General features: G+C 37.2%; 1 protein-coding gene across 3 annotated transcripts in view; it reads left to right on the forward strand.

Annotated features, from left to right (window-relative positions):
• Positions 1-12,315, forward strand: part of LOC123501900 (centrosomal protein 43-like) — a 64,933-nt gene that overhangs the window by 41,353 nt on the left and 11,265 nt on the right. For all 3 annotated transcript variants that reach the window (XM_045250968.1, XM_045250969.1, XM_045250967.1), the window contains 2 exons: positions 1,662-1,933; positions 4,295-4,353. In XM_045250968.1, coding sequence (XP_045106903.1) covers positions 1,662-1,933; positions 4,295-4,353 — 331 coding nt within the window. The remainder of the gene's footprint in view (positions 1-1,661; positions 1,934-4,294; positions 4,354-12,315) is intronic.

A 12,315-nucleotide genomic window follows, 5' to 3' on the forward strand; every position in this document is an offset into this window, starting at 1 on the left:
GAGAATAAATTACTGAAAAGGGGAAAATGTGTGGGGGGTGGGGGGCAAAGAGTCTTACAGACAAAACACTTTCAATAACGGACAGTTTGCAATAAAGGACACTTTCTCACCCCCGAAGTGTCTGTTATCGCAGGGCACCACTCTATATGTATATTAGAATCAGGAGATATGAGCACCTCAACTTATGAGTGATGTGAGATATGAGCTGTCATCCAGTCAGTTTTTTGCTTTGACTTGCAAGCCAAAATTTGAGTTAAATGCTAGCTCCAGATGTGCTGCTGCTATTTGTCACAGCAACGCCCAGCATCCGACACATTCAGTTAACTTTTTTTTTTTTTTTCGTGGAAAAATTTTTCATGTGTTACCATTCTATACTTTTTTGTACAGTTAATTAGCTAAATTTCTTTTGTCTGACCATTGATCCTAAGCAAATGGCCCTATGTAATGACATATACCTGACATCTGAAGCATTCTTAAAAGGAGAATGAAACAAACCTCTTTGGACAGCTATTTTGTGAAATGTTCAGCAGATAAAAAAGCAGTGAAGGAAGTTAAGTTAATTGAAGTGAAGTAAAAAGAAAAAAAATTACCTATTATGTTCAGCAATAAAGTGTATCATTAAAAATGTAATGAATAAGTTAAGCGATTAAGTAAGAGTTTATGATGAACGAAAGTAACTGAAAAGGCACAAAAAGAAACAAATCCCTCCATCTCCACCTACCTCCACCCATCCTTACCACTCCTAGTGCGGGAAACAGTGATATAAACAAAGCTCTTCGACCACTTTTCTCTCTTATCCTCTTGCATACTTAAAACTTCATCTCTTCTATAAATAATGTCTACAGCATCTGGTACAGGGTCATCAATGAGTTCTTCTGTGATACAAAGATTTATGTATTTATGGAATATATTTGATTATTTATGTGAAGCTGATTTCATGTGTTTTTCTTACTGAATATTAACTGTACTCATTGAACGTCATCTGTTTTTATGAAAATTGCTGGTCTTCTGACATGATGATTCCATTAAATATTGAATGCGAAACAATGCCAAGTAACTTTGAAAAGATTGAAGATGAGTATGTATAGGGAACTTTGAAAAGTAACTAATTAGTAGTGTAATTAAAATAGGAAAATGTTAGAGTTTCCTGCGCCTTGATATACCAATTCCCTGTAACATCTCAGTTCATGACATTGTTTCCTTATTTTCTTATGTTCATATACTAGAAATTGAGCTTGAGTTAGTGACTGCAAGTACTTTCTCCAAGGAGAAGGATACTTGCATGTGACAAAAGAGTGAAGTGAATGTTGTTGTATTCATAAATGTATTGGGAAGATTACTGGATGTGAGTGTCGGAAGGAGAGAATGAAGGCATAATGACCAACCTTACAGTCTGGTCATTATGTGGTGAAAGGTAAATTAAGATTAGATGCAAGGAGGATGACAGCAAAGTATGTTAGGTGCTTTAAAAGGGAGTTAGTTATATAAAAGAAAGTGATAGAATACCAGAAGTATTTGTATTCCTATATTGTCATCATGTTTCTATCAAAATTTTTAAATATTTATATCCTATTCACTTTAAATGACACAAAGAGTAAAGAGAAATGATAGACTAAATGACATTGAAAGTATTAACAACTGTTGTCATTACTGACTTGCAGCAAAATGGGGAGGCAAGCAGCATCTCAACCAGCAGCAGTAATTGCAATAGAGAACAACATTCAGTGCAGCAAAAGAAACAACTGCAGGATGGAGCCAGCCATTCCCCAGACTATTTACAAAAAGCTCCTGAGAGCCATTTGTGGACAAAGAGAGATACTGGAGAGAGACATGAAGCAGAAGAAATGCAGGCATCACCCAGTCTCCTTCCCTTGACTCTTGAAAATGGGAGAAAGAGAAATGAAATTATTTTAGGGTCTCAGAAGACTACTGGGTGAGTGTTAAGTACTTGACTTTGGTTCTTCATGATCTGTGATGTGTGTGTGTTTACCCAGTTATGTCGTATGGAAAGGGAGCTATTCTCATATTGTCCTATATCTTATTATCTTAGACTTTATCAAACTTCATCTTGAAATTATGTATTATTATTGCTTTGACCACTTCTCTGTCCAATGCATTCTAAACTTCAACAGTTATACTTTTTGCTATCTCACTTTATCTGCCTTTCTTCAATTTTTTCCTGTGTGCATTTGTGGTTCACTCATTTTACAATTTTACATATGAGGTCCTCTTTATCAACTATCTCCAATCCCTTCATCAAACAAAACATTGCCATCAAATCCCCTCATGTTCTTCTTTGCTCCAGAGTCATGAAGTCCAGTCTTAACAATCTCTTCTCATGGACTTCTCTCTTTTAGTTGCAGCTTTTTAATGTTCTTTAGACTTGGTGACCAAATCACTGCTACTTTTGACATATCATAGTTACAATAATCTTCATATTCTCATCATTTTATGAAAATGCTTCTCATGTTCTTAACCCCTAACGTGCGACCAGCCTACATATTGGCGGGTGATATTTGAAACTGTAATGTCGATCAGCCTACATATAGCAAGGGCTGTAAAAAACTGGTGGTAAGAGGTAGCAAGCTGGTGTTAGCACCTTTGGAAAGAGCGTTTTTTGTAGGTCAAGACTGACTATTCCATTGCTGGCCTGCACTGCGTACTAGCAGTCCACCCCCCAATACCCACAAAACTTCGTGTGCATCAGAAATGACCCACAATTTTTTTTTTTTTTTTTTTTTTTGTGTGTGTGTGTGTGTGTTTGTGGCTGTAGGAGGTGATAGCTGTATGATGCAGACATACACGTGGTGTCATGATGCTTCCTGTGTTACACCACTCATTTTAGAGTTGTGCAACACATTCAAATCATCAGTCTTTCATTACTTTTACGCAAAACTTGCGTTTAACACATGAAACCCCCGTTTTCTGTTGGCCTGCAGGGAGGATATTTCTTAATGTTTCAGACTTTGACGGCCCACCACGGCCGAACCAGAGCACTTAGAGAGTTGCAGATTAGAAGTTCAGATGCGGAAAAATATGATCTACAGTCTCATAAGAAAAAAAAAATCCCTTGGCGAAAGTTGAAAAATACCTGGAAATGGTCAGCCAGGTGGGGAAGGAAGGTAAAAAAAAAATATTGTACATAAGGGGTTAAGAAGACTGTGTTTCTCCAACAATTTTATTAATGTGCTTTCCCAGTGGTATATTATCCATTAACATCACCCTATGATCTTTCTCAGTCTCATTTTTCTGTTACTTTTGCTTCTATCAACTCATAGGTTCCATTAGGTCTGTTTTTGTTTTTCCAAAGCTTCAGTGTGCTGTATTTTCTTGATTAAACTTTTAAGAAAAAACTGGCAGAGATGACTCAGAACACCTGACTTCATAAAAGTTGCTTTACCTAGAGGTGAAATATAAAATTTTCAGTTTAGATTATATGTAAAAGATGGACCAAAATGTTCACTATAGAAAAAGGAGACAATTAAGTGTTATTGAAGAAGAGGGCATGTTGTATTTAGGTGATATAATATGGAGGAATTAAGTTTTTGAGATATTGAACAATATCTCAAACGAAGTTGCTATCCCTTAATCAGAAATTTTTAGAAAAATCAAGTCTCTCTTTTTTTTCTTGTTGGTTTGTTGGGGCCTGTGTGAGCTATGTGTCACAACCTTTAGTGCCCCAGAGGTGCAGTATGCAGCGGTTATGTGTTCAGGTTAGATGCAGTAGAGCTGTTTTGTTTTTTGTAAGGAGGCCCTAGTGAGGTTGAGTCTTAAAAGCCAGATTGGAATTTGTGGAGCCACCCAGGTTAGTCAGTGTTGGCCTGTGTGGTTGAAGAGCAGATAGTAAGTGGAGGAGGGCCACACGGTATGAGTGGTGACACGGGCAGTGCAGCAGCAGGTGTTCTGGGGTGTCAGGCTGTGTAGAGCACCAAGGGCAATAGGGGGAATCGGTCATTCCCAGCCTGTGCAGGTGGGCATTGAGGCAGGTGTGGCCAATTCTCAGTCTTGTGACTGTTGGCAATAACTATATTTACCTATAGTATTTAATGTTTTTTTTTATTGGTCTTAGGAGGTGTATATATAAAATCTTGAAGCACATTAATAATTTTCATATTCAATCTTGAGTTTGCTTTGTGATTGATTGTATTATGATTGAGTTCTCAGTAACCTAACCCAATTGTATATTAGGGAATACATGTACTTTTTGTTTCTCAAAGTCATCTCTCTTCAAGAAAAATGTATACAGTTTAATAGTCTCCCCTAGCATCATTGGCAATTACATAATCTTTTCCAGGTTGTTAGACCTGCCTCCACCACTTGAGAGTAAACCTGAGAGTGATACTTCCATCAATGGTAAGTATCTGTACCTCTCAATATTTGAGTTACTCTTTTGTATATTCTTATTTCTCCTTTCTCCACTTCATTATTTTCAGATGGCCACACCATGGAAAAAGCAGTATTTCCTCTCCTTTACTAAATATGAAAACATTCTTATTTGTGTTTTCTTTACTTTAAACAATTCATAATCCAGTAAAATTCCTTTGATTTGATGAGCAGGGGACCAGGAGTGCATCGTATTATCAATTTTGTCAGATTACCATGATTATCCTTGAAAATGCCATCATTTCAGTACCTTTATATGTCTTAAAAAATTTTTCAATTTCACACATTCAGGGATTTTCTCATGTTGGTTGTTTCTCTTGTGAGAAAAGCACTGAGTTGATTGATATATAAGACATCATTTCCATCACTAATAGAGTTTTTCATCTTATGATTCTTAACTTATGACTACCTCTGATAAACCAACAATCTTTGGGGACCTTATTACTTTTTGGGCAGATGAGGAAGCATAAAAAAGGAGTAAAGTACATTGCAGAAGAGGTTGAAAGTTAACAAAATCACATGAAGAATCTCTGAAAATTCATAATTTATTCCTTTGACAGCAGCAGCAGCAGCTCTCTCTCTCTCTCTCTCTCTCTCTCTCTCTCTCTCTCTCTCTCTCTCTCTCTCTCTCTGAGAATTTATTTGTTGTTGAATCTGTAATAATAATGATAATAATAATAATAATAATATTTATGATTATTATTATTTTATTGTTATTGTAATTATTATTATTATTATTATTTTTTTTTTTGTATTATTATTATCATTATTATTATCATTAATGTATTACTACTATTAATAGGTGGATATATATATATATATATATATATATATATATATATATATATATATATATATATATATATATATATATATATATATATATATATATATATATATATATATATATATATATATATATATATATATATATATATATATATATATATTTTTTTTTTTTTTTTTTTTACATTACAAGGGCACTGGCCAAGGGAAAACAGTGTTGGAAAAAAAAAATCCCGCTGGTTGCCAGGCCCTGTTAAAAGGAAAGTAGAAAGAGAAAAAACAAAAAAATCTAAAAGGAGGGTCCAGTTAACGTAAGAGGTGTCTTGACACTCCTCTTTTGAAAGAGTTTAAGTCATAGGCAGGTGGAAATACAGACATATATATATAGGTAACTCAATTTAAGCGACAGATGCGTTCCAAGAGGCATCGTGTGTATCAAAATTCGTGTAAAACAAACATGTAATTTTCATAAGAAACAATAGATAATAAGGGGGATGCGGGATGTAGTCCAAAAAAATTCGTACAAAATACTCTTTATTTAGCTAAATGAACATATTTTTATTATTTACCATTCTAAATACTAGAAGTGTATCTAAAGTAGAGGGAAAAGCAAGAAATAATAAGAGAAAGCAAAAAATAATAAGAGAAAACAACAAAACAAAGAATATGTAAACACAACACTCACTGCGTCACTGCCTTGCCACCACTCACACCACAGTCAGTCACCATCTTCCTCTGAGCTTTACCACTTTATCAAAAATCCACTTATCAAAAATAACCCCACATGCAGAAGATGAAGGACATTTTAGGGCCATCTTGGTGAATTATAGGCAGATTGAAGAGATTCTGTCTGTACTCAGTGCTGGCAGACTGCAAATGAGGCCTGAGAAGAGCGGAGCTCCCACCTATTGGCCAGCTGCAGAACTCTCTGGCGCGCAGTTTAAAATTGTGTCTGCCGCTCAGTTTGAAAATGCGGTTGAGCCAAATTGCGTATAAGCAAACCGATTGCGCAAATTAAATTAATTATAATATTTTTCGGTCACGTTATAACAAAAACGCGTAAATCAAATACGAGTATATCGAGTTACCTGTATATACAGTAATCGCCTGCGTATCCGGATTATAGCAGCCAAGGGTCTGGTGGATACGCGAAATATCCGGATATGCGGAATTTCCTCTCCCAACCCCTTATAAATTGAGAAAAGACATGTACATAACCCAAATGAGTAAGAAAACAATGACTGAAAGCACATTAAATGTAAAATCTGGAAAAAATAAATGGTACCTAAGCAGTACAAGGGGTGGTGGGATGCACACACAACAGTAAAGGCGGCGTCACTACCACATTTCCGTCAACTTTCTGCCAATTTTTGTCGTTGGTTGTCGTCACACACAAGGTCGCTACCACCTTTGTCACGTTTGTCAACTGTAAACAAACACAGCGGCCCCTTCACCCCCAGCAAGTCGTTGCTATTTTTTCATTGCTATTTTTGGCCTTTATTGCTCTCTTTGAGAAACTTTGGCCACTCATGAACAACAGAGCAGATCATCTTGGCCAGTTGTTCCTTGGAAGTTCTGTCTTGGAATGTTGCAGTCACACAAATGTAAACAAACAACTGAACCACTTTTCACTGCTAGGCCAGAACCAATATATATATATATATATATATATATATATATATATATATATATATATATATATATATATATATATATATATATATATATATATATATATATATATATATATATATATATATATATATATATATATATATATATATACAGGCAACCCCTGCTTAACGAAGAGGTTACGTTCCTAAAATACACTTCGTTAAGCGAAACTTCGTTAAGCGAAGCGATTGTAAACCCTGACTTGAACTTCCACTGAGAGTAAGCAAAGCGAGAGTGCATCATAGTACAGTGAAAGGTTTAATGAAAGTAAAAATTATGAAGTTTAACATTTAGGCAGTTAAATTTAATTTAAGTCATTATAATGTACACTAATGTATGTATGTACATAACTTTATAATGTTGATGATCTTAAATTTATGAAGGGAAGGAAAGTGAAACGGGAAAGACACTAACCAGCAACCTGTGGAATGTAAACAAAGGGCGCATCATTGTACCGCATACAAAACTTATGTACCACATTTCCACAAGGCTTTCCATTTTATCTATTGTAGAGTCACGAGTTCAGGTGGTTCTTTTAGCTTGCAAGGAAGATATAGTCTCACCAACCTTCTTAATAGTCTGCTGACTTGAAAATAGTAGAGACAGTATATGGAGTCAAGATGGTGGCCAGCAATGCTATAGTTTTCTCTCCTCTTTCGTGTCTGTGAATAATATCCAGCTTCACTTCCAGAGTAAGAGACTTCCTGGGCTTCTTAGGAACGCTAGGCCACATTGCAGGGCGTTTTGGTGGTAAGTTGAGCGAGTGAAGACGAGGTGCTGCTGACGCCGTTATGTGGTGCGTGTTGTCCATGAGAGGCTTGATCTTGATCTTGATCTTGATTCTACAGATGTCTCAGAATTTCTCCTGAGGCAGGCCTTAGTATTTGCAGCTCCTGGTGTATTCAAAAGCTTGTCAGCTTGCGTGATACAACGGGGCTTTCAAACTTGGAAAAAATTACCTGGATAAAACTTCGTTAAAGCGAGTTTGGTGTTCGTTAAACGAGCAGATGGTAGTAAAATGAAACCTTCGTTGTTGCAGAATTTTGTTGTGTGAACCTTCTTTAAACGGGGGTTGCCTGTGTATATATATATATATATATATATATATATATATATATATATATATATATATATATATATATATATATACAGTAAGCCCTCGCACTTAGCGAATTAACCCTTTCTTTCCGGCGCTTAAACTATTTTCCCGTTTGCTATGACGGGTAAAAATGGTAAACCTAGAAATTGTCAGAAAACTGTTTGAATACTAATAATTATTTTCTCTTTGTTATTCTGAATACAATGATGTACTTTGTAGATCGATGTGACCTCTGAAAGTTCAGTTTATGCCTTATCAAGGATTCCTCCTCCGCCCGCTGTGTGATCCGTCTTCCAGAAACAGCCCGGAGAGCGATGACACCGCGTGCACAGACACACACACACACACACACTCTCTCTCTCTCTCTCTCTCTCTCTCTCTCTCTCTCTCTCTCTCTCTCTCTCTCTCTCTCTCTCTCTCTCTCTCTCTCTCACATACAAACACACACGCACATGCACACGCACACGTAATGGGGAAGACTGGCTGGGTGACCAGCAGGCGACGGAGGTGAATTACACACGCTTTCATGCGCCAACCTGTTAGTTGATCTCTCTCTCTCTCTCTCTCTCTCTCTCTCTCTCTCTCTCTCTCTCTCTCTCTCTCTCTGACAAGTTACCTTCTACCATTTTATTAGAAAATCGAAGATAATGAAAAAATTAACTTGAAAGAATGATAGGTAATATTTTTTTTCACTTTCCGAGTCCTCACTAATGTCTTCGCTTTCTTCAGTTTCTTCTTCTAAATATTCACTGTCACTGTCTTCAAACTCAGAAGCATTGCTTAATACATATGTTCTCTCCTGCTCCATGGTGAGTTATGATCTGAGATCCTTCGCTGTTATCAGGATGTCTCTTCGCACTTATCATGGTGCTTTCCACCCGGCGGGTCGCTGGGGTTGCCAAGTGTCGCCCGGAGAAAGGCAAAATAGCTTAGTTACCGCTAAATTTCCAGAGCTATAGTGACAACACTACATGTGGAAACATGCCAGACACTTCCACTCACCATCTGACTCGAGAAACCGCGCTTGGAGCTCAAAATTGAGGCGCAAAAATTCTTGATTACGGGTATGATCGCCGTCGCTACGGACACATTGATGCAATCGTATATATATGATTGCTGGAAGGAAAGGGTTAATTAGTTTGGCAAAACTGCCACCAAATGTGAATTTCGCCAAACACGAGTTCTTTATACCATATAAATTACCTAAAAAATGCCTCAATCAGTCTTTGGTTATTGCCAGTCACTCTTTTGACCCCTAAAATACCATCTTTCGAGCTGAAATAAAATCTTTTGCCTTCACATATTAGAACACATGTTCAAAACAGACCAATAAACGAGCATTTGTGATGCTTTCCTCATCTGTACTCCCGTTTCTCCACCCGTTTCCCTCGCTCACTTTCGTCCTTGCCGCCACCGCCATTGTCCTTACCTCCACCAGTACCACCTGTTGCGGTGGTAGAGGCCATGTTGGCGGTAAATCGCCAGAATTCGTTCCCATGTTAGCAGAACAGAGGGTAATACAAACAAAATGGCTGCGCGTGTTGTCTACAAGAGGCTTGATCTTGATCTTGATCTTTATAGGGGTGCCAAGATTTTTTCCTGAGGCAGGCCTTAGTACCAGCAGCTCCTGGTGTATTCAAAAGCCTGTCAGCTTGCGTGATATGGTGAGGCTTTCAAATTTGGAAAAAAATTACCTGGATAAAACTTCGTTAAAGCGAGTTTGGTGTTCGTTAAACGAGCAGATGGTAGTAAAATGAAACCTTCTTTGTATATATATATATATATATATATATATATATATATATATATATATATATATATATATATATATATTTACATCTACATATCAAGATTCTATTAATTTGAGATTATAGCATTATTCCAATTAACAAGAAATAAAATTTTATAATTAAAGTTCTGATTAGAAACCATAGATCTTAATTTGACTAAAAATTGACACTAGAGGAAAATGGTTTGTTTCGTCTGACTCAAGAGGACGGAAAGAGTAGACGAAACAGTTAAAGACGACGGAAATCGTCTAAGACAACGGAAAAAGTGCTAGTGTGACACCACCTAAAGTGATGGTGGGATGTACGTACACTCCTGCCATGCTGGAATGATGAAGAACGCTACAAACTTGCTGAATAGCGTCGTCATTACTCGAGTTGTTGGCGAGTGGGATCCAAGAAGTAGGTTGTTGTCTATGTTGGTATGAATAACCTCCATACCAATCTCTTGCTCTCATAGCAACCCTCGTCAAATGGCATCCACAAAGATTCGTTGTTGTTGGCAGTTGGAGGTTGGTAGCCTGCCTAAGAGTCCTCATTGGCTGACAGAGCTGATATGTCACTACCGTGTTGTCACGAGGACAGGCAGCCAATCATAATGCGGCTTTATGTTATCCCTACTGTAGGGCTGAAGAAATCTTATGGTATTGTTCACAAACACTGATACAGCGTCACGTGCCCACAGCTATTACTCAACACAGTCAGCAGTCCTCACAGTGCTTTCATCATGACTAGTGAACCCCATAATAAAACAAGGACACAAGGAGTCGCTGACATTGAGGCTTTAACACTGGTAGAGGAGGTGTAGTGTCAGGGTGTGATTTCAGGCAGGCAGTAAACCGAAATCAAGACAAAAAAGAGAAATATTGTTTGAATGTTTGCCAATGGTAGCAAACACAGTGAGCTGTTTGCTTATTGTTTCATCTTGACCAAATTGCATGTGGAATTTATTTAATGATTTGGACATTGCTTTACGTAAAAAAAAAAAAAAAAATCTTTCCATTTTTTTTTCAAACATTAGTGACTTACATGTCCAGTATGTTTTATATGGGCATTAACCTATTTCTTGACCTAACTGCTGGAATATGTTTTATTCATTTGTTCTACATTGCTAAGAAATGGAAACGTTAAGATTAGGGTGGGTTAGAATGGGTTGGTATAGGCAGCATTGAAAACCCATCTATTTATATATAACAATAGTTTGTTTTGGTGTACATATAGTCAGTATATAAGTAAAATCTGGGTATGAATGAAAATTGCATACCCCACTGAGTCACTGAGTCCTCTGCTAGATGAAGTTCCAAAGCAAGTAATTCATGCCGAGGGAAGCGGTATTTCAATAGTAATTCACTATCACCTGGTGCCACAGAGTCAAGGTGATCCTCATGGCATGATCGTATATGAACACAGACACATGGTTTCCATTATAGCAGGCAATAAACGAGTGGAAACATAAATATCGTGGTGAAAGCGTCACATAAGCTAAAAGGGTCACAAGAAGAAGTGGCCGAGTCGCCACGAGTCCCCGTAACATTTTACACTATGCATTACAAAACAATCCTTTCTTGGGGTAAGGTTTGCCAAAGGGTAATAAAAATGTTGTTTTGTGAATATAAATATATAAGACAGTAACACCATCTCGAGAGCTGGTGTTCCCTTTGTGAATATAAATGTATATATAATACAGTAACACCATCTTGAGAGCTGGTGTTCCCAGCAACCTGATAGCAACCTTGTTACCGTCCCTCCAAACGTTCATGGATGCCATTTCGCGGCAGGAGGTTGGTCTGATGTTTAAGTTTCTTGGATCCAGCTCCGGGAGGGCATGGGAGTAAATGATGCCGCCTAGTGGGATCAAGGGATCGCTCGCGCGGTAGGTTTGAATACGCTTTGGGGTAGCTCCGGATAGTAGCGAATTCCAGATAATGGCGATCCGGATACGCGGGCGATTACTGTATATATATATATATATATATATATATATATATATATAAATACAAAGTGGTTCGATACGGCGCCGACAAGTAACAATCACAACTCTTTCTGTTGCCTTCTCCACTGCAATTATTACAAACATCCTTAAGAATTGCATTAATCTCGTAAATATTCTTGCATCAAAACGGATTTAACTTCAAACATCATCCACTATATCTTCATGACGTATTACAACATCTGAACAAGGTGCTTTATTTTTCCGTAAATCTCATACGTAGTACGTACAATATTACCCCTTTTTCCTAGCTAACCGTATATAAGAATGACCTTTACTTGGTACATGAATGCAACAAGCAACCACATGACGTACCACCAAATATATTACCATACACATATAATTACCAGACTCCGTTCAACAAAATGACAACGTAACACCACCGAAATATAATGACAAATATTGATATCTCCACACAAGTGACTTCCCTCAAGTAATCTCTTTCTCTTGGTACCCATACATAGAACCACGTTAACTTCGTACACAATTACACACTAGTAAATATGTTATGTAACTTATTCGTCAGAGCAACACACATGCACATACGTAGGTAGCCGTATACAAATTCCCTTACTCATAGATGAAAACGCAAGTAT

This window comes from Portunus trituberculatus, chromosome 10 (genome assembly GCF_017591435.1).
Source record: "Portunus trituberculatus isolate SZX2019 chromosome 10, ASM1759143v1, whole genome shotgun sequence".
NCBI lineage: Eukaryota > Metazoa > Arthropoda > Malacostraca > Decapoda > Portunidae > Portunus > Portunus trituberculatus.